General features: G+C 45.9%; 1 protein-coding gene across 1 annotated transcript; it reads right to left on the reverse strand.

Moving 5' to 3' along the window:
- Nucleotides 1-537: 537 nt before the first annotated feature.
- Nucleotides 538-23,262, reverse strand: LOC8051373 (GATA zinc finger domain-containing protein 1). The gene is made up of 4 exons (XM_029969338.3): nucleotides 22,811-23,262; nucleotides 22,078-22,137; nucleotides 8,501-8,681; nucleotides 538-1,755 (listed from the first exon to the last, which is right to left on the reverse strand). Exons 1-4 carry the CDS (start codon nucleotides 23,114-23,116, stop codon nucleotides 1,559-1,561), a joined length of 744 nt encoding a protein of 247 aa, XP_029825198.1. The 5' UTR covers nucleotides 23,117-23,262; the 3' UTR covers nucleotides 538-1,558.
- Nucleotides 23,263-23,599: the final 337 nt, after the last annotated feature.

Consider the following 23,599-nt stretch of genomic DNA (forward strand, 5'->3'; position numbering starts at 1 on the left):
GATGATGATTGCACCCAACTAGTGTGCGCTTCAAGTTCCAGCAAACTCGAAGTGCACACTAGTTGGATACAAACACTATCATCATCATATCATGGATAAACAGTTTCGGTTTTGCCCACAAATCGAAAAATTCGTATTGAAGCATAGAAATTGGGCCAAAAAAAAAAAAAAATTATTTTTTCGACACATTTATTTTGAAACACGCCTGTCCTAACTAGGAAGAAAATAATTTTTTTTTCTCCCTAGGTTCAGGTTTTTTTTTTAACTTAGTGACAACTGAGTTAATTATGCTGACAGCTGATCAAGCAGGGAGTGACGACAAAAACAGAACAGCCGCTAAAGCCACGGTAAGGATTGAGCTTTCTTCCAATAGATAATGCGGCAAGCCTTGCAAGACACATTCACCTGGGCTTTTTTATATTGTCTGCTACTGTGCCGAAATGAACTTTATTACACACTCATTCCATTATGTTATTGCAACCTCACATAATGTCACGAGGTGGCATTATTCTTGATCCAAAAACATGCACGTCCTTGTGGGAAAACAAAAACCAAGATTTATTATCAATGCCTTAGCCTTCAGAAAGGCTCGACACTGTTGGCGACTCACACAATTGAGCAAAGTTGATGCAGCCCATTGAGCGTTGTAACCTTTACGGGGTGCAAAGTGGAGCATTCGTGGAAGGGGCTGTTGTCTATGCTAGGCAGCCAAACGTTTGGGCACCAAAACCTTTTCATTCCAGGCATCTCAACCTGAGAGCAAAAGCTCCCCGGTCGTTGCGTACAGGCACAATGAGGATTCGTACGGCGCTGCAGACCACTTCTCCATTCGTTGCAGGCCTCCAAAGTGGGCTTTGGAAACCCGTAACCGAGAGAGAATCAATACGATAGAAGTGAAGCTCTTCCTTTCTCCTAATGGCAGCTATTTAGATTCAGATGCCACTCCTACAACCCAAAAAGCTCGAAGCCCGACTACCGCGCCTACACCTCAGTGTTATTGTGGCCACCGAGGTTCTTGGTGCCCATACATCTGACCTTTAGTGATCATGCCCTCCGACTACTCTAACAATCCTCCTCTATACAAACTACGATGTAGCACCTTCTTTTGTTTTCTTCATGGCTGTGACCTACGGAACGTCGCAGTTTTCCATTTTCACTGACGACATTGTTTCCCGCTTCACCGTGATAACATTGAATGTTGACTCGCACAATGTCCTAAAATGAGTCGGTACTGTGGATGAACGAGGAATACGGGCTAAGGCAGTTAATGCAGCATCCACACAGACACACGCACACTTTTCTACACATCCTTACACACACGCCTACAACCGCGCATATAAAACAGTCACGAAACGATACCTGACATCAATGCCTGTCAAAGGCCCACAAGGTCCAACGTGAGCAATCTGTACATTCCGGGAAGTTCCCTCCACCGTCCACCTTCGTTACCCTCTTCGTGCAGGTTCAGATGCTCTCCTTCTCGACGTGCACATCCACACGCACATGCACGCACGCACCACACAGGGTTTGTCCAGGAGGCCCCTATGCTCCCGTGGCCTCAGAACGTCCCAAAGACCTCCTCCTGTGTAGGCACAGGCCTGATCTGGGGTCCCAGTCTCGTCCAAATGAAACCACACTGCGGCCCCTCGGGGGTCTGCTTTGGGTACGGGCTGTTGCGGGACTTGAAGTACTCCGATGGCGCGTGGCACACAAACTCCATGCACTCCAGCTTCCGCGGGATGTCCTCCTCCGGACCTGCAAGTTGAGCGTGAGCTGAGAAATTACTCCCCACAAGTTGGGCCCCAGCCCCCTCCTCTGGGAAATCGAAAACTGTCTGCCTATGCTCTACGTGGATGCAGGCCAAGATTCTAAAATTCTTCGTTATATAGACCTGCTTTTTGTTTCACGGATGCCTTGATTATGAATTTTATTTTACGACCCCTAAGGGATTGTATTGTTTTTAAAGCAAAATAATTCTGACCTGAGGGGCCAACAAGGCGAAAAGTCACACGACTCCAAAAGGTAAAACAATTATTGTTTTTCATAAACTAAAATGTCACATATGTAAGTTTATGAATACAACAGGAATCTGTTCACATCTCGCAAGCTGTATGCAGTGCTATCGGAAGCATGAAAATGCGTGGACAAAACTTAGCAGAATGCCTCCTTTACGCAATGAGCACTTTCTGAAGTCGTGTGTGTGTCCAAGCCTCCAACAACTCTATATGGAACCTTTCAGATGGAGTGTAGTGCAGATGTGCTAGTGCTTTCACCAGCACAAAAGGTCTGGATTCTGAAGTTAGGAGGAATCTGAAGCCGCTGGAATGTCGCGGAAGCGAACGCACCAAAGTGAAACTGAATTGAAGAAAGGAGAGAGCTTTTTGCCTTCAATATTTTCATTTAATACCTTTAAACATAAACAGCAGGCAAGCACTGTATGTGGTCTTACTAGATAATTAAACAAAACCTGTGCCTTGACCTTTTAATGCTAAAGCATTAACTGTCCCATGAAACAAAGTCGGCATTGTCTGTAGCAGCAAAAAACTGTACCTAAATTTCGTCTGTAGCAGAAAAAACCCCATAGCACCCCATAGCAAAGATCGGAGAGCAAGAGCAAAAGCATTCAAACTACCAAAACCGTGCTTCCACCTCTTTGCAGCCGATACAGACCAATAATAGCCATCAGGTGTGTAGCCGAGATAAACAATCATAAGTAATTCTAGGGTCCAGCTTGCCCACTATTTAACGAAAAATGATAAAATTGCCGAACAAATTTATTATTATTTTTTTTTTTCAAATTGCTTTTATTTAGAAACACTAATATAGGAAACGTGAAAGGCCTCAGAAAAACAAACAAAAATAATGTTTTGAAGTTAATTTTTGTTACTCAGAAGCAACAGCAAGAAGACTGTTTTAAAATAAAATGACGACAAGCCCGCCACAAAACAGGTCAAAAGTTGTTTGAGTTAAAGGATCATTTGATAAGTTCAAGATAAATCATTTATCATATAGATGTGTGAGCCCGGCCCAATTTTTTAAGGCCTGCCACTGGTGAGAGATGTCGCACCAGTTTTGCCAGTGCCGCATTAAAAGTTGCCTAAGTATATTTGCATGCAACACCACTGACTAAGAGCTTCTTTGTCATGGTGTAATTTCAAGGACAAAAGCTGGCTTTTTCTTTACTTTTCTCCTTGACAAATTTTGATGACAGTCACGGTGATCACAGTGTTGACTAGTAAAGGAGATGCCAAGCGGCAACATTAGCCAAATGCAGCTCACAGCTTGGACACAAGTACTGCGTAAGCACCTGATTTGGGCTTGTGACCATCAATACCCCAAGCGTTCAAGTAGTGCCTCATGTCCAATCGCTGTAATGATGGAAATAGCTGAACCCAAACAATGTCTGGAACTTGTGCTTTGCCAAACCCAACGTATGGCTTTGGATATTAGTGGCATAAAATTGGCACCAGATCATATGGCTGGCTGTTCTGGCTGCAAGTTAAGGGAATGAATGCTCCTCGTTTTTCTTTCATTTTTTTTTAGTGTCACTGTGTGGCGAGTTATGACCGTAAAGGGTTAATTCGAAACAGTATCTACTGAAATTACAAAACTAGTTGCACCGCCTTCGACATGGGAGTTTTCTTGTTTGTTTTTTCCCAAAAAAGATGTTTTTTAGTGATTGGGCTTCGTTTCCAAAGAAATAGTACAAAAGAAAGGCTAAGAAGAGAGTTAAAGAAACTGAGACAAAAATTAAACAAAGGCATCTAAGACAGCTTATGCATTAGAATGCAAAAGCATTCCTACATGCAGCACATTCCTACAAGTAGCGCGCCACGTCTTCCTTTTTCACAAGGCACTCCGGCGGTGACATCATTCTCGCTCATTGCACAGGTGCAATGCCCGCGCCGGCTCCGCAGCTTTTGTGACGATGCATTTCCGTTGCTGTACTTTTCTTTCTGTTTTGTTTCCGAGGCGCGTCCGCCTTAACCTTGAGCGCTCCGCCGGCTTCCGTGACGAAGCATCTCCATTGCTGTGCTTCTGGCCAATGGGAACTTAGGTGTCGTTTTTCGCTGCTACAGACGGAATTTAGGTGCAGTTTTTCGCTGCTACAGACAATGCCGACTTTGTTTCATAAGACAGTTAATGCTTTAGCATTAAAGGGCCAAGGCACAGGTTTTGTTTAATTATCTAGTAAGACCACATACAGTGCTTGCCTGCTGTTTATATTTAAAGGTATTAAATAAAAAAATTGAAGGTGAAAAGCTGTCTCCTTTCTTCAATTCATTTTTATTTTGGTGCGTTTGCTTGCGCGACATTCCAGCAGCTTCAGATTCCTAACTAGAGGTACTTTACAGAGCTTTTCTGTCGGATGACGAGCTCTCATCCTCTAAATTTAATTCCTAAAAGCGTTGGAAGTATGAGCAGCTGCTATGCGAAGGGAGCATCACATATGCAGAGCATCAAAGTTGAAAGCTATGAGTAGCCCAGCAAAGCAAAACACCGTGCGAATATAACATTTATAGTTTGCCAAGGACATAACAAATAGCAACATCTCCCGCGGTGCGCCCAGCTTCACGTTTAGGCAGCCACTTTCAAATGTGTAATCACCGCCGTACACGTACAACGACGACGGTGAAAGGGTTAAGGTAGCCAGCGCTTGGTGGCACAATCTGCCCCTCGACTGAGCTAGAGCTCTTGAGCTACAGAATGAGGTGGCCGTTCGAGAAAAATGGTTCACTAACATGCCAGATAGTACACATAATGGTAGCAAGCACACTAGGCGGTGAATGGTGTGCTTGCTACAACAAGTTTTTTATGTGTTCCGTTCTTTGTTACATTATCAAAATGTACATGTTTCAAGTGCAAGAAAGACTGCTTTCTTCACTACCAAATCTTGTAAACAATATTCCGTGCAGTGCAGAAACTATATGTGCAAAAATTGTTTTCTTTTTCTTTTTTTTTTGTGCTCTTGCAAATGTCACATTGCACTGAGCAAAATGACATTCCACTGGTCCGTTTCATTGCGCTTTGTATAATTGAGCACATTGAGCGTTGTGCATAATCACCTAGAACTGATTGGGTAAGTTTACATTATTCATTAAATATAAATTCTGAATATGAAAGCTTAGTCTCTTTTAGGCATTCCCTCATGTTACTTTCAGCGTCTGATGAAATCTGGTGAAATTTCAACGAGGGTCTGGTATCGCGACCACTTTCCGATCTGGTAATGCCGACTTTCACATTGCATTAATTTCTTTCCCTCCACATCCCTGCCGCTATCACCGGGTCAGAGAAAATAATCACCAGGACAACCTTTGGGAAATCGGGCGATCAAAAACGTGAATAAACATAGAAAAAAATACATCCCGACCTCCTGCCCCAAGTGAAGGAGTTGCAAATTTTCCTCTGTTCTGTCTGTCCCTCCCAGCTGTTTTATTATTTTATTATTTTTACTGTAATCTGGTCTCATATTAAATTTGAAGGAAGAACAGGACCTAAACAAACATATGAAGGCACTGATTATCCCCGTGACAGCGCCTGTACTCATTTGAAATGGGCGGAAGCCTCCGCAAACTTCAGAGCCCACCAAGCTAACCGACATGTTCCTCCGTGCCGGGTGCTTCTCCCAACACACCGGTGCAAGGCGGTGAAGCCCGACACAAGATCTTTGGTACAAAGCGGTCTTGTTGGGAGCGGCATGGCTGCTTTACAAATTAGGGGTCGTGCCAGATTCCTATACTGCTATAGCATTCCACTGGATCAAACAAGGGCCCACCCTATTACGTGTCCCTCCTACTTTTCCACTCACGGACCTAAGAAGTGCCCATTTCCATTTTTGACCAATTATCACTTTTGGGCAGGCGCTACCTCAATGTTTCACAGAATGCCTCGCACCTAGGACCTTCCACATTTTCTGATCATTTGTGGACCATCACAGCGAAATTTACAAATGCCGATACCAAGTTAGCTAACAAATTTTGTGCGATGTGAATCAAATATAGGAACAGTGTGCCAGAGGCAGGTTGAATGCAATCTGTGATTAGCACACTAAACGGGGATGCAACAGCTTTATGCATGCAAAAATGGCAAGGCGGCTCGATGCTGAAGTTGTTATTTTGCTCCTCTCGCAAAGCAGTTGGCACGTGTCTCTTTGTAATTTACTAATTTGTTGGAACGAGTTGAGAGTTTGCAAAAATCTGTGGATAGCATGTCTCCTGTGCAGTCCTGTTGCTCCCTCTTAGGCCCTTGTTGAGCTACTTGCTCAGGCATCCGTTTTGGTGAGAAACTTTTTCAGTTTCATCTGGTCGCTTTTAATGGTCATAAGGCGTTTGTCACGCAGCAAGAGTCTAGTGGCTTTTATTACAAGATATTTTTAGGGACTTGTGCATATTTTCTAAGAATCTTGGCCACTGGAAAGTATTTGCAAAAGACGGGATGTGGCTGCGAGGTACGCAGCCCTGCAGAATTTTTTTTTGCATGAGCACACGTGCCGAAAGCTTTGCTCAACCTTAAAATGTAATCAAACATTGTGACTTAGGGACGGGTTCCAGATACAGCTACGATTAAAGTGGCAGGCATGGTATGGTTGGGGTACAAATGTGGGCCTTAGGTCACGATAAGACCGATCTTATCGGAGACTGCCATATTTACCCAATCATAATGTACCCCAATTCTAAGGGGGGACGAGGGTTTTCAATAGCTGGAAATGACAAAATAAATTATTTTTGAGAAATCATAATTTTGAAATTTTGACAAACTATGATTGCACTATTCCATCCTTGGCTGTTTTAAAGGCAACAATATTCAAGTCTCCAGGAGGTGGATTCAAAGTATATCAGAAAATGTTTAGTGATTTTCTTATCTTTGCCTTTTTTGTCAAGTGCCATTGCTTTATGGGGGTTTTGATTAGGTTCTCCTGAATGAATTTCCAGAAACTTGATATCAGTTTTCTCCAATAACTGAACTGCATCCTAAATCTACGATTTGCCCTGTAATAAATAAAAAGTGATTAGCTGCAACCATTGTTGAGTAAAGTATATCCAAAAACTACTTGAAGTAGAGTCCAAAGTACATTAGAGGTAATGTAGGTACTTCAAGTAAGGTAGTAAGTCTACCAGACAAATTGTACTTGAAGTAAAGTACTATATATACAGTGTACTTTCAAAGTAAACTACAAGTACTTTTTAACACAATCTTTCGTGGTGCCCTTTCATTCCGCAATCAGTGATTGTGACTTTCTGGAAATGGCGGTGAATATTGGTTAAAATTAAATGGCCACAGAGTATAGTTGTTCTACCCTCGCTGACAAACTGTTTTAACACTATCAACATATCAGGCACTTATTCGTATCTGTCTTATAGCCATCATTACTTCACTCGGGGAAACGACCAGATAAGCGATATGTCGTCTGCTCGGGTTTCTGGTGAGAGAAGAATATCCCTCCCAGTATCGCTTTAGGGTTGACAAAGCATCATTTTGAGATACAAATTTAACAAGATCAAATTTGGGGAATGTGCTTTGAAGTTAGGCGCTGTACTTTCATTGGAAAGTACCAGAAAAAAATACTTTAAGTAAAGCACAAGTACATACTTGAAGAATGTACTTGAAGTAAAGTAAAAAAAAATTGTAAGTCTACTAAAAGTAGTACTGTAAGTACAATGTACTTAAAGTACTTTTCAATACTGGCTGCAACTGAAGAATTAAGATAATTATTTTCCCATTTATATATTTTTGCAATTGTGATATATTTATAATAAATACTGTTCCTTTATAAACATGTCATTAGCTTTAGGACACATGATGGACCCTTGTAAATCACCATATGTATTGAAAAGAAGCTTTTAGTGTGAAATTACCCTATTGACCCATAAGAAATTACCTAATTATGAATACATATTTTGTCATATCTTTTGATTGAGAAAAGACATCTAAATCTGATTACAGATTCAAAATTAGCACTAAGCATTACATCCTATCACTGTATTTGAGTGAGATATTTTAATAAATAATAACATTTTAAGAACCCCCATCCCCCTTAAGGCATACCTAGTTTTCATACTAAAGAATAACAATTTGAACATGCCCCTGAGTTCAGTTTTGTATCCGAAACTAACACACAGGCAGTTTTCATGCATATGTTTCTAAAAAAAGCTGTGTGCGCTAAAATCGGGTAGTTACAGTGATTAGAGTCACCTGGAAAAACTCGATCAACAGATAATTTGCTCAATTTTTAAAGACGTGAAGCACACAAAGAATGATGGGAACATTCTGCATGCTCCTCCTCAATCTGCTGCATGTGCCACATGAAACTGAAGGAATCAAGAGGGGGAGAGAGAGAGAGACAGTACTGCAGTTGCTCGCCTGCCCCCGCCCGCTCGTCTGCATCGCCATCGTCGTCCGCTACAGCGGGTTCATTCTATACAGCCAGTTCCCAGAATTCCTTCCAGTGCCACGGAGGGCGTTGCCCGTCTTCCAATGGGTCTATTGGGGCGGTACTGACCCAGGAGGTAGGTGGAAGGATCGAAGTGGTCCTTGGGGCTGGCAGTGGTCGGGATAAGCCAGGTGATGACCGCACTCTTCTCGCAGTACTGGTCCTGCAGCAGGCCCCGTATCTGGGCGTAGTAGGTGTCGTCCTCTTCATCCATCATGGACACTATGTCTCCGACCTGGTAGTATGTGCCCTGGGGGAGGGGAAGAAGTGACAGGGGACGTCAGCACAGCACACGGGCGGTACACGCCACACAACCGACGAAGAAAACTAATGCCGAGTCGAAAGCCTCGCAGATAAGTGCCGTTCTGTGGCACCAATCCTGAATGTGGAGTGGTATAAAAATAAAAGCTGATTTAATGAGTGGTCAGACTTCCGCTCACAATCCGTGAGCGAGCCAATGTTTTCATTAGTGGTGTGATAATCCCTGCCAGCCAAAGGCAGAATAGGTCTTAAAGGGATACTACAACGAAATTTCGGCGCTCATTTTTTGGTCTATATGTGTTCAAAAGAGCAGTATAACATGGAACATACCAATACCTTGTTAAAAAAGTCTCGAAAAGGAATTTTAAAACGAATTAAACGATTAGCAAAGAGCACCTGGTGGATGTCGCTAACGCCTCGTTTGTAATGCTCGTCTAGGAACCTTGACAGCTAGTGACGGAGGTTGTCTCGTCTCCGGCCACGACGAGAGAAGGGGGAAAGGAGGAACTCCCCTCTTCCCGAGAATCCCTTCTGTGTGTCGCAGAAGTCGCTATTGTCCCCCTAGAAGATTATAGAAGATTAACCCGTCACTCAAAATTCGTACAAAAGCAGCCGCTTCGGTGTCTGGAACAACTAGGCCATCCTCTCGATGTCAGCCTCGCCGTAGCTTTGCTCGTCTTGAGACGACCTACGTCGCGATTGCGTTGGATGCCACGTGCTCTAAGCTGGGCCTTCTCCGAGCGCTTGCCAGAGTGGGCCGTTTATAACGAAAAATACAGCCACCAGGCTCAAAATACAAACGTGCGATTGTCATTTACGGATATTGTGGATCATATTCAACCTATTTTTGAACACGACGGGAATATTTCAAATTTCGTTGAAGTATCCCTTTAAGACCAAGAGGATGAAAGAATGTATGAGCCTTATTGAAACCACCCTCAGAAAGCACACTTCATCGCCCAACTTGCTCCTTTCCACTCTTGTCTGGAGATTCTGGAGAAACAACATACTCGTGACGCACTGCGCAAGCTCTACCCTTCACTTTGGTTCATCTAGGCTATGTCGCTTGGGTGTAATTTAAGGATCCATTAAAATGTGTCCATACACAAACTTTTAACTGTTGTCTCTGAATTTTTTTTTTTTTTTGAGGTCTTCACTCTTAAAATTTTTTGCTGTGGAAAGGTCACCGGGTTTTAAATAAATTAATATGAATATTGCTTCCAGAAACATTTACCTTTCCTAATTGTAACATGCTGCACAAACCATGCAAATAAAAAGCGAAAGAGAGGGAGATAATAGATGATGTACTGTTTTAAATAGATTGTATCAGAACCCTTCAAGGGCACTGCAGTTGAACATATTATTAGGTTGCCACCTATGCATGACTGGAGTGTGCTTCTGAGGTCACGGTGCTAGCACGCCTTGTAGCAGGTAAACTTTTGGTTTAAAGCAGCCACCGATGCTTTTGGAGCAGATGCCAAGAAGTGTTAGCACGTCATTTGAAAATAAAAATTTAATTGCATTGCTTAACGAGTTTATATTTGATAAAGATTGGGATTGGGATTGGGGTTTTATGGCGCAAGGGCTGCTGAGGCCAAAGAGCGCCAAAGAAGGAAACTATTGCAATGAGGGTAAGTGAGAAGAAAGGACTCTAGTGGTCAGGGTTAAAAATAAAGAAATGAGACATAAAACTGGATTAAATCACAAACAACAATGGGCATGAGTGAGAAACTGAAATTCACAATTGATGTAGAAGACCAATAGAATCTAAAAACTTAAAAACCTGCTTGTAAGCCACGAATGGTTCATCACCCAACAAAAACATTGGGTGTAAGGGAGTGTGATTTCTGTACAACTGTGCAAAGTGAGATTGGCGTTCCCGTTCGTAGAAAGGGCACTCAATTAAAAAATGGAGAACACTTAGAGGTTTATTGCATTGTTCACACAAAGGGGCATCCTCCCCACGGAGCAAGTAGCCATGAGTCAGATGCGTGTGGCCAATGCGCAAACGACACAGTATTACTTCATAAAACCGTTCTCGGTGTCGGGCACTTGCCCATTCACCCAGGTTTGGCTTCATGAGATGCAGCTTATTGTAGATCTCTTCATTCCACTCGGCTTGCCATTGGGCTTGTATGCGAGACCTTACAGAAGAGCGGTAGTCCACGTGAGGGATTCCGTTTATGTCTACCTCCCTGCTGACGCATGTGCGAGCAGCACGGTCGGCCGCCTCATTGCCTGGGATACCAACATGGCTGGGAATCCAGCAAAAGACAATGGTGCAATGCTTTCTAGCTGCCACAATAACTTTCTTCTGAACTTCAACAACAAGGGCGTTCCTTGTAGGCAGCAGAGAAGAGATGGCTCGCAAGGCACTGAGAGAGTCCGTGAAAACTACTGCCAGCGGTATCCTGTGGCGGGCTATGTGTTCCGTAGCCAGCAGGAGGCCATACAGCTCCGCTGTCAAAATGGTAGCGGCAGTGTTTATCCGCCTTACAACTTCCACTGAAGAGCCAATGACAGAGCAGCCAACAAAGGTCTCAGATTTTGTTCCATCTGTATAAAACTTTGTATGATCTTCATACAATTGAGCCAGTTCATAAAATTCTTGCAGAAGCACAGCACTTGGAGTGTTTTTCTTGTTATACTGTGCAAGAGACAGGTTGCAGTGTATGTCAGGGTGCTCCCAAGGTGCTATGATGCCAGGAAATTCTACTACCTGGGATGCCACATCAAATCCGACAGACTTGGCCAAGGTCTTCAGTCGCATACTGAACGGAGGGATCACGGTAGGTTTTGCAAGAAACAGTCGTTCCGAGCGTGTTTCTTGAACAACTTCTCGAGTAGGGTGCTGGAGTACAGATCGGATGCGAAGAGAGTACATCATGCCCAATGCGAATCTACGTCTCTCGAGGCAGCACTCGTTAGTCTCTGCATATAGGCTGGGCACAGGGGATGTACGAAACGCACCTGTAGCCAACCGAAGCCCAAGATGATGAATGGGATCCAACATCTTGAGAACAGACTGTCTGGCAGACCCATAAACAAAGCAGCCATAGTCTAGTCGGGAGCGTACCAAACAGCGACAGATCCGCAGGAGGCACAATCGATCTGAGCCCCAAGACCGGTGCGAGAGAACTTTAAGGATATTGAGAGATTTGTGAGCTCTCAATTTCAGGCTTTTTACATGAGCAATAAAATTCAGTTTACTATCAAACGTAAGACCCAAAAATTTGTGCTGAGGTTGGACACTAACATTACTATTGTAGATTGTTAGGGAGGGTTCAAGAAGAATTCTATGTTTGCGGCTGAAGCAAACACATGCAGTCTTCTCAGGAGAGAACTTGAACCCATTACTGTCAGCCCACTTAGTAAGCTTGTTGATGCCTAGCTGAACCCTGCGTTCACAGACTGAGAGATTACAGGAGGAAACTGAAATTTGTAAATCATCGACGTAAAGAGAGTACTGAACCGACGGAGGGATTACTGAAGGAATGGAGTTCATTTTAACTATAAACAAGGTGACACTTAGCACTCCCCCCTGTGGCACTCCATTTTCCTGCAGAAATTCACGGGAGAGTGTGTTTCCCAGCTGAACTCGAAAGGTGCGCCTGTCTAGATAGCTCTGAATTGCACGAAGCATACGACCACGTAGTCCGAGGTCAGACAGGTCCCTCAAAATGGCAAAGCGCCAAGCCGTGTCGTACGCTTTCTCGAGATTGAAGAACACGGAGAGGCAGTGCTGCCCGTGCGCAAAGGCCTCACGCACAACAGTTTCGAGACGGACCAAGTGGTCGACTGTAGACCTTGATGAACGATAGCCGCACTGAAATTTGTCGAGTACCTTACCATGCTCCAAATAGTACATTAGTCTACGATTAATCATTCGTTCTAGTGTCTTACAGAGACAGCTGGTAAGAGCAATGGGCCTATAACTGGAAACACAAGAAACATCCTTACCAGCCTTCAAAAGTGGAAGGACATGTGCTACCTTCCAAGATGAAGGAAAATAGCCCTCCTGCCATATGCGGTTATAAAGATATAAAATAACATCGAGTGTAGAAGGATGAAGATGCTGCAGCATTGAATAATGTAAACCATCTGGTCCAGGAGCTGAGGGCTTTGTGTTATGAAGAACTGCGAGAAGCTCGTGCAAGCTGAATGTAGCATTATATTCTTCCTGTTCACCTCCTCAGGTTTTCAAGGGATTGCTCTCAGCCTTCAGCTTGTGTCGAAGGAAAGTAGATGAATAATGATGTGAACTGGATATATATTCAAAATGTTCTCCAAAATTATCAGCTTGTTCCTCGAGTGTGTCTGGGCATGTTCCATTCCTAAAAAGCAGGGGGATTTTAAATGCATGATAGGAACCATTGATCTTCTGTATTCGATCCCAGACCTCCTTAGGTGAGGTACTGCTATTTATAGTGGAAGCATAGCCTTGCCAACTTTCCCGCTTGGCTTTTCTTCGGACGTAGCGTGCATGGGCCTTCATTTTCCGAAAGGATATGAGGTTATCTCTAGTGGGATATCGTCTCAGAATACCCCAAGCCCGATTTTGTTTCTTGCGTGTCTCTTCACATTCCGAATTTCACCAGGGCTTTGGCCTCCTAGGAAGAAATTGAGATGTCTGCGGGATGGACAAGTTGGCGGCTGTGATAATGCGCTCGGTTAAAAGATGATTGAGTTTGTCAATTGTGAGACTTTCGAGACGAGAATATGCTAGAAGCGATGCCTGCTTAAAAAGGCCCCAATTAGCCTTGTCAAGCTTCCAACGAGGCGGGCGTGTATGAACTAAAGGAGGGGCTACGCTACAGGTTAAAAGAGTAGGAAAATGATCGCTTCCACGTGGATTGGAATCCACACTCCAGGAAAAATCTGGAAGTAAAATAGCAGAACCAATTGAAAGGTCGATGGAAGTTGATGACAAAGATGATGGACTAAAATAGGTTGGCTGGCCCGTGTTAAAAAGACAGAGACTTTGTGTGGTTAAAACTGACTCAACAATTTTTCCTCTGACATCTTGACGTGTGCTCCGCCATAAAGGGTTGTGAGAATTAAAATCGCCCATCAAAAGGAAAGGCTCTAGAAGCTGATCTAACAGCGAGTTAAAATCTGAACATTTCAAGGTGAAAGAAGGTGGTAAATATAAAGAGCATACTGTCAGAGCTTTATGGTGCATGAACCGAACTGCCACTGCTTCAAGTGGTGTGGACAGTGGAACCTCAGTGCAGGGAACGTCTCTCGGGAGGACCACCGCAACTCCACCGGAAGAATTGCCAGAGCCCGGGCGATCCCTCCGGAAAACCTGGTAACGTCTCAGAAAACTAGAGCGACTGGGACTCAAATGAGTCTCTTGCAAGCACAGCGCTCGTGGCTTGTACTCCTCCAGAAGATGCTCTACATCGTCCAGGTTTCTTAGAAGGCCACGGCAGTTCCACTGGACGAGTATTGAAGCCATTTTAGGGACAAAAAACCGGAGCAGATGGAAAGGTGAGTCAGTTGTTTCACTTTGGAGGAATTACAGGTTTTTTTGATTTTTGTTTCTTAGTAGTCTGCCACTCCATCTCGTCCTGGTCAGAACCCGGAGTCGACGAGGGGGCAGACAAGGCAGCGCTAGTGTTTTCCTGAGCCTTGCAGGCAGACTTGCCTGCCGGCCTGGGAGGGTCCGTGCCGCGAGGCCCCGATCCGCGGCCACGACCAGAACTGGGTGGAAGGGTGGTTGATGAACTGGGGAGGGGTTCTACCCCATCCATCTGTTCCACCTCGTTTCCCGACAAGGGAGCTGCATGCGACCCACACAGCTCCTTGGTTCCTGGCTGTCTCTCCAGAGACTGAGGCTGAGGAACTTGCTTTTTCTCTTCCATAGGAGTGCGGCCTGTGTTGACAGGTACAGCCAGTGCTGGCCTGTCCTGAGCAGAGGAGTCAGCTGGAGCGCCCTCTCCGCGAGAAGAGTGAGCCCGCTGACCCCTTGCCACCGTCTTGAAAGGGAGGGCGGGCACGGCTATCGCCGGCCCGTCCTTGCCCAGGGGAGCAGCATGCTGCCTCTGTTGTGGGGATGGGGCCTTTAGGTCGGCAACCAAGATCTCAGGAGAGACCTGAGTGGCCTTTGTCTCCGAGCGTGGTGCAGGGCCCCTGCGCACCACCTCGGCATAACTTCCCTTAGAAAGGAAGGAAAAGCGCTTTTTTGCATCTGCGTACGACAGGTTTTCTTTAACCTTAATTGCGAGGATGTCCTTCTCTTGCTTCCAGAGGGGGCAGCTTCGGTAGTAGGCAGGATGTGGTCCTCTGCAATTTGCGCAGTGTGCCTCTGCCTCGCAACCATCAGACACATGACCCTCATTTCCACACTTGGCACATGTCTCCTTCCCACGACAGCTGCGTGATCCGTGGCCAAAGCGCTGGCAACGGAAACACCGCTGGGGGTTGGGGATGTATGGGCGGATGCGACAGTTGAGGTAACCGGCTTTGACCGTCTCTGGGAGTGCCCGTCTTTCAAAAGTGAGAATAACATGTTTTGAAGGGATATTTTCACCATTCTTGCGGAACACTATACGTCTGACATCGACGACACCTGAACTTTTCAGTCCCTCAAGAAGTTCATCTTCACTGGTGTAAAGAAAGGCTTCTTCAGACAGGACACCACGGACCGTGTTTAGTGTACGGTTAGGGCTCACGGACACCTCCACGTCTACAATGTTGGTCAGTCTGAGAAGCGCTTCGCTTTGCTTTTTAGTGTTCACTTCAACAAGAAGGTCTTCTGAGTGCAGTTTCTTGGCCTTGTAAGAAAATCCAACAAGGTTTTCTAGCACTTTGGCGACAATAAAAGGTGACATCTTTGCTACAGGTTTTTGCTCGTCATGTGAGTGAATAAAAAAAAACTTTGAAAATGTTTCGACAGTTTCTTTTTCAATGGTCTGTGGTTCTGGACGCTGCCTCTTAGACGTTCGTCCCGAACCGGGGTTAGGGTTTGCGGAAGCCATGAAAGGCGGAGGATGTTCAGAAACTGTGGCGCACCACCCACCACCGAGCCCAACAAGGGGATAGGTAGCACCCCATAGCAAGTATGGCTTGGCTGGGTATGCTACACTACCAGTGCTACCAAGTAACTATAACCAAGTGTGGTTCGAGAAAGGTATCTGTCTCCACCCAAGGTTAGCCCTTGCCGCCAAAGAAGGTGAGAATGAAAAAGAGAAGAGCAGAGAAAGGAGAAAGAAGGGAGGGGATAGTAGAAGAAAAGGCGACTGACTGAATCATCCTGGTCGGGCCAAGCCAGGACACCCGTCTACGGGAAGCGGGGGCCGAAGTGGTGTATTGCCTCGCCCGGGGGGCCCCGAAGGGTCCAAACCTACCCCGGGCTCGGCTCAACCACCAGGATGCCCTTTTCCCCGGACACGGGAAAGCCACGCACAGCCAGACGTGAGCGGGCGAACCCGCATGGCTCGGGGTCCGTGGAGACGCCATTCTCCAAACACCTGCTTTCACAGGTGCCCCCTGCGGGGTTTGATAAAGATGAAGGGTTCCTCTTTGATACTGAAGCAAATTATATTTGTTATCTTTTGAAGTAAGAATGAATAGAACACAAAAGGAACACAGTCTTCTCTTTAGAAATTAAGCTCAGCTCAAAGTAGATTTCATTTAAAATCTGGGATTTAAAAGTGGTTGAAAATGAATCGCAGCACAAAACTTCAGTTGAGATAAAGCCTCTCCCCCTCTCCCTTTTACACTCAATAGATAATTTAGCCCATAAATACAATTCCTCTGTCAGCAAAAGTCAACATATCCACTAAAAAGTCTACCAATAAAATTACGTCCCACCAAGTTTTATGAACACCAAACTCAAGATTCTAATATAATAAACTGCCAAAACAACTGCCATCACATATCATGAAAACCTACTCACACATTTGCGCTTTAAAGTGACACTGCGCTTTAGCGGCGTCCGAACTGGAGCTGAGTCCAAGTACACTACCCTTCCGGTTCACTGCTGCACAGGAGCTACCCGATTACCAAATTTATTCAAATATACACCTTTGTTTTTTCTTCTTTCTTGTCACAGCTTTTCCTAAATTAGACGTCAGACTACAGTCAAGAGTCTTCATAAGTGCTCGTCGAAGTTGCTAGCGAACACCACAACGTCGTTAAGGTAGACAAGACAGCTCTGCCATTTTAAGCCTGCTAGCACGGTGCCCATGACACACTGGAAGGTTGCCAGTGCTGCGCATATTCCAAAGGGCATCACTGTAAATTCGCACAGTTTGTCAGGTGTGACGAAGGCAGTTTTCTCCCGGTCCCGTTCGTCAACCTCGATATTCCATTAGCCATTTTTCAAGTCCATCGACAAAAAATATCGGAAGTGGCGCAGAGGGTCTAGAGTATCATTGATGCGGGGGAGCGGGTAGACATCTTTCTTTGTCACAGCATTGAGTCGACTATAAATTACACAGAATCTCAGGGTTCCACCCTTCTTCCTTACGAGCACAGCAGGTGAAGACCATGAACTGCATGACGGCTGGATGATGTCATCGCTGAGCATTTCCTTAACCTGTTTTTGAATGATTTCCCTGTCTTTCAAAAAGACACAGCGCGGTGACTGGAAGACTGGGTACATGTCGCCGTCGGTAACAATGTAATGTTTCGCCACTGGTATGTGGCAAACTTTCAACGACATGGAAAAACAGTTACTGCGTCCACCGAGGAGATCAACCAGTTGCTGCTACTTTGGAGCTGAGAGCTCAGGGTCGATGTCGAGCTGCGGCGGCGGCATGCTCTCGTACTGTCACGACGAGGTTTCCTCCGAGATTGCGGTGACCACGGCTGGCGCTTGAAGCTCCTTGACGTGGCCCATGGCTGTACCTTTCGTTAGGTGCTGCCGCTCCTCTCGCAAGTTTGTCGCAAAAACGGTTGTATGTCCTTCTTAGAGATCCATTGTGCCTCATGCGATGCCAATTCCTTTTTCAAGGAGCAGTTGAATGCTGGCTTGCGGAAGAGCCTCACTGCACATGGCTGCATCGGTTATGACGGTTAAAAAAACATTTGACCGCGGTGGCAGGTTCACATGGTCGGCAATAACTAGGATCGCGGTTGACATCGTCTTGGGCTCCACCGGCGGCAGAACAGGCTTTCGCAGCATCAGCTGGTTTGCCACAAGGTCGATGATGGCGCCATACTCACAGAGAAAGTCCATTCCGAGGATAACGTCCCTCACACAGTCCTGCAAAACAACGAACTTCACAGGGTACGTCTCACCGCGGATCTTGACGCGAGCAGTGCATCTCCCGACTGGTGTGATGAGGTGCCCTCCGGCGGCTCGTACTTGAGTTCTATCTAATGGTGTCGCCGCTTTCCAAAGGCGGCGAGAGAGCCTCCCACTTAAGACCGAGTAGCCTGCGCCTGTGACTACAGCTGCCGATGCGTCTTGGCCATCGATAACAACGTTCAGGTTGTTGGGCACTGTTGCACAGGTGAGTTGTTGCAATGGATACGTCGAGAGAGTGGGAGTGCTCCGGCGTTCTTGGAGGCTCTTTACTTCGGTCGTCTTCGGCAACACCACCTCCAGGTGTCGCCCCACTTACCATAGTTTTCTTGGTGAGATCGGGCGTACAGGCTGTGCTGCCAAGAGGCAGAAGGGCAAAACCACACATCAAGGCGAAGGCGATTGGGAACCTTGCGGTAGAGTCGGCACCTGGGACGGGGGTCATTGGAGGTACTCCTCAATGTCCCATGGTCGCTCCCCATGGAGGGTTTGCGGGGCGCTCGTTGCATAACCTTGCAGGCCCATTTGTCCGTATAGGCACCTCCAGTAGACGTGGTCGGCCTTGCTGCAGTGATAACACAGGGGTCGTCGATCGGCCGTGTGCCACACACCCGTCTTCCTAGGCACCGCTTGTTCTGTACGGACAAGCTCTGGCTTCCCTTCCCGACGTTAGAAAGTCTGCGGTGCTGGTAGCTCACGTTGAGGCGGTGCCAAATACCGCCGGGCAGCTGGCGCCGGTTTTTGAGCTACTGCGGCGGAGGTCAGGGGGGGGTTCCTAGGGTGCTGCTACGCTGGCAGAAGTCTCCGGTTGGATTGCCCGCTGCACTTCCTGACGGACAGCTTCAGCTATCGACAATGAAGAGGGCTGGTTGGCAGCAGGCAGGAGCTTCCTGAGCTCTTCTTGGACGACGTTGCGAATGATCTCACGAATGCTTGGGATGTTGGAGCTAAGATCGCAGCTAGATGGCCCGAGGATAGTCGCTGGTAGTGACTAGCTTTGGCTTGCAAGGCACGCTCAATGTTAATGGCCTCGGTGACAAAATCTTCAAATGCTGTCGGAGGGCTGCGGACGAGGCCTCCAAAGATGTCGTCTTTCACCCTGTGCATGGGGACCGGCAGCTTCTCGTTATCTGTGGCTCGCGGGTCAGCACGGGCACTCAGGCGCAGGGCATCTTCTATGAAGCTAATGATGCTCTCGTTGGGGCCCTGGGTTCTGGTTAGTAGGTCTTTGGCTCTTTCTCGGCGGTGTGTGTTGACAAATATCCCCTTCAGTTTGTTCTTGAAAACGTCCCACGAAGTCAAAGACTCGTGATTTTCGTAACAATGCCTAGCAGTCTCCGCCAGCAAGAAATAGACGTTTTGCAGGCACTGCTTGTCGGTCCAGCCATTGTGGTGAGCAATGCGTTCATAGTGGTTGATCCAGCCTTTGACATCTTCGTATTGTTCTACGTGAAACAGAGCAGCTGTCTGTGTTGCGACGGGCAGGTAATTGATGGCAGAAGTGGCCGGGATATGCCACTGGTCGGCCATCGTCGTCTTCTTCGGCTTGAGTCTGTCCAGCAGCAGGCCAAATCCAAAAGCATATTCCTGGGTGTGGCGGTGGGCCTGAGTTTCAGGTCCCTCGAAGAGTGGTCTTCTCGCCGGGCTTGGGATTGGACTTGGTTGACAGGTCCGCAGGGGAAAATGAGTAACCTTGGGCATAAGGTGCTACCCCGCACCTCTACCAAAATGTCACGAACGACATTTGATGACGCGACGAATAACTGAAGAGAAAACAAAACATTAATGGTGCAAACTTGTGCCCGAAACAATATAGAAGAAGGCTAGCGTCGCAGCGTCAATGTCGGTATAACAGCAGGGTCGAGCCCTGGGGCGAGACTGACTTCGGCTCGCCACGTGGGGTCCCTTATGTACATGCCTGGGCTTCTGGAATAATCGGCGTAGAAGGTTCGGCGTGCAGAACATTCACACCTTAAACAAGCAACAGGGTTCTTGAATGTATCAGAACGCAACATTTACAGAAACAACGAAAAGGCGCTGAACCTCAGCCCATTGTGTAGGAGCCAAGCACGATAACCATCTGGCCACGGGAACGCTTGCTCGGAGGCACACGTGGCACTATTGGTTATCCTATACCTAGAATGCGGCTGATGTCTGACCAAATGTTTCAGCTGTAACGGTAAATTTATATTTAAAATTGTGCAATGAAACTTTGATATAGAAATCATGCATTCCAGAAAATTTGCAACTCACCTTGATCCTTTGCATAAAACTGAGATGCAGAGCATGTTGTACGTAAGCCACTTTAACCTTTTTTTTGAGCTTTTAGACTTCTAGGTCCGAGTTAATCTTGCTTTCTTTTTTTTAGCACTATTAGACTTCTTTCATATGTATTGCTCTCTTAGAGTGCTTGAAAGGCTAAGGCAAACACAACATATTCTCCATCTCCTAACATTATTGAAAGAATTAAAGTAAGTTGCAAATTTTTTCCATTAGATCACAATTTAAGCACTTTAACTTAGTTCGCAGGGCGCATTTCAATCCTGCTTCTAGCTGCCTGTTTTGGCTGTTATGTGAAGTCCCATGACACACTCATCAGACCATGACACCATGTGACATGATCCCTAGGTAACTCTGGTGGATCATGTAACACCTATAATGGTCATGTGACCATGTATTGTAACCTATAGTTATTCAGCAATGCAAGTACATAGCAGCTGCATAACGGCACTCATCCAGGCCACTCGCTGGTGCAGGGGTAGAGCATCAGACTACGGAGCGAAAGGTCCAGGATATGATTTGTAGCAACATGTGAAGCTTTTTCCCTTGATGCACCTCTACATCTGCACGTATCTTGTCAATGGCTTGCCGATATACAATGTCATGGTCATATGACCAGTGCATAGCAACTGTGACGATACCTAGCTGTTCCCATGGGAAGCCCTGTCACATATTTTCGTTAATGCTGCGCTCTAGATGGCAAAACCAGTTCATAAATAGAAACACTGTGAACTGGTTTAAACAAATCAAGCATACTTCTTTTTTTTTCCCTCTTCAATAACAGACATTATAGCACGGGTGACAAATGTCTATGTTGACATTCGTCACCCGTGCTGTCATGGGTGACAAATGTCAGCTCAGTAAAATGTCTGATTTGCCATGTTCCAAGACTTTTTACTGAGCTGACATTTCGCTTGGAAGGTGTTTACATCGAATTTTCAGTGCTGAATGCAATTTCAGAACTGAAATAAAACTTCTAAAAATGTGGAGGGCACCATTTCTCGAACAACTTTCATTTATATTTTCTCTCTCGCCCTTTCTCCTTCTGTGGAGGGCACGCCTTAGATGTTCTTCGTGACAAACCGTACACAAAAAACAAAGCATATGATATCATAACACGAAAAGCTATTTCATTGCTTTGGAAGTGGGACTAGCACAAAATTTTGTTAAGAAGTGCTTAAATAATGCATGTATTTTATCCCCTGGGAGTATTCATTTTATGTAAATTAACGCTACCCACACGATCACATTTTTCTCATAGAGGCAGAATTAGGTGCCACATTTAACAGATTGAAATTAAAAAAGAAAAAGAGTAAAGCTGCGTTTAGATTCTCAATTTCAGTGATATTGTCTGCTCAAAATTTGGTATGACAAACTCATCATTTCAGGATAGATATTTGACAGGTAATACATGACTGATATCAAGCAAACTACACCAACTTGACATACCAATATTAACAATTTAATCAGACGTTTCGTCTCCCATCATCAGTGCACATTCAGAAACATGATTAAGACAAACAGCTTATCTCTGCAATTTGGTCTTTCAGTCTCCCCACATAACGGTAAGGAATATAAATCTGTGTTGAATAGTCGTGCAGGGTCAAAAAAAAAACTTCAGTTGCTTGAGAAAGCGATACTGCCACCTTCACTTCGCTAAGCCAAGTATTAAGCTGTGTGACATAAAACTGTCACTGCCTGCTCTAAATGGCCTTTGCGTAATCAACTGCGATGGTAATAAAACAAACAAAACTGTTAAAGCTCACTCCACAAAGAAAGCTGAGCAGCATAGGAAAACAATAGTATATGGCACGCTAAAACATGATAAAGAACAATTTTGCACACTTACCCTAAAGAATACAAAATCACTCGTCACACAAGTAGCCACTGCGGTTGGAGCTTTGAGAGGCTGGAAGAAAGAAGAGAGAAAGAAAGATAAAGAAAAATGAAGGGCACACGTGGCAATTATTCCAGACGTTCGAAAAGGCGAAAAACTCAAACAAAGTGGCGCTCTTAAGCTAGTGTTTCGGAACAGCGAAGAGTGCACGCAGAGACACAGCATTAACGCTGTGTTAATGTCATTATCTAAACGCAGTAGGTTCGAATGATCGCGTCGAAAGCGGACCGTTCTAATGGTCGCCCCGGAGCGACACAAAACGTTGCCCCTCCCAGAGTGGAAACAAGGGAAATGAAAACGACGATCACGACGACCGTGAGCTTGACAAGGAGGCGGACAGAAGCAGCCTCGGAGGTAAGCTTTTAAATCCGCAATGAGTACGTTTTTGCAAACCTCGATGTGTTAAACGTGCATTTACTTAGCTAGGAAACCTGAGAATCTTCTAGAGCGAGTAAGAAGGAACCGAGGCTGCCACAGGCCGACCGATCCTGTTCCAATCTTTCCCGCTGCGATGAAGGCGTTCCTGCCTTCGATTTCCAACCCGACGCCGTGTCAGACGCCTCAGCCACCTCCTCGACCCGCCTACACCGTCGCCGTACCCCGCAGGAAAACGCGGCCGTCCCCGCGCGTACGAAGCGCAAAGCCGAGCAAAGTGTGCCGAGCTCGGCTTGAACTCTGTACGAACCCCTCGCTTGAAGATGGCCCTGCGGCCTTTCCCCTTGGGCACGGCCGCCTTGGCCTGCTGCTGCTGCTGTCTTAGCTTGGAGCTCTTGGCCCGCGTGCTCTTGCGCAAGGTGAAGGGGCACCCGTTGCTTGTGCCGCCGTTGGCCCCGTTGGTCTCCTTGGACGAAGCCGCCTGGTCGCCGTCGCTCACAGTGTGCCCGCGGAGCGCGCATGAGTTGCAGATCACGTCGCCGGCGTCGGTCTTGCGCCACATGGACGACACGGTCGTCTTGCATGTCGCGCAGAGCGGTTTCACGCCGAAAGGCATGACGCGGGCGCCGATCGAGCTGGAAACGTCGCCGTCAGGAGAAGAAAACAGGCCCCTCAGTCGCCATGTTGTTTGAGTGGACGGGAAGGTGAATGGATGCGCGCCGGCTGAAGCCGGTATGGTTTCGAATGAGACGGTAGTGCGCGCCGTTTGTCTGCGCTCCGGCACCGTAAGCAACCACGAAAACGCACAAATCCGAAGAAGCTTTTGGTTGTTATAAAACATGGTTCATACAGTAAATTCAATTACATTGAAATAATAAGCTTGGTTTTTCTGACGATCAGTGGAAGAAGGACGTATAATGTTGTCGAAATATACCGAATTTTTCTAGCTTTTTTCTTAGTAAAATGCGAGTCTAAATAAATTGATGTGCAAAATAAATAGTTTTAATTATATGCTATATGTATACAACTTTATTGCTCAATAATAAGTGAGCGAAGTCCGCTTATTCCCTTTTCAACGCTCAACGACAGGCCACAAGCC

Source organism: Ixodes scapularis, unplaced genomic scaffold (genome assembly GCF_016920785.2).
Source record: "Ixodes scapularis isolate PalLabHiFi unplaced genomic scaffold, ASM1692078v2 PGA_scaffold0__279_contigs__length_252992795, whole genome shotgun sequence".
Lineage (NCBI taxonomy): Eukaryota > Metazoa > Arthropoda > Arachnida > Ixodida > Ixodidae > Ixodes > Ixodes scapularis.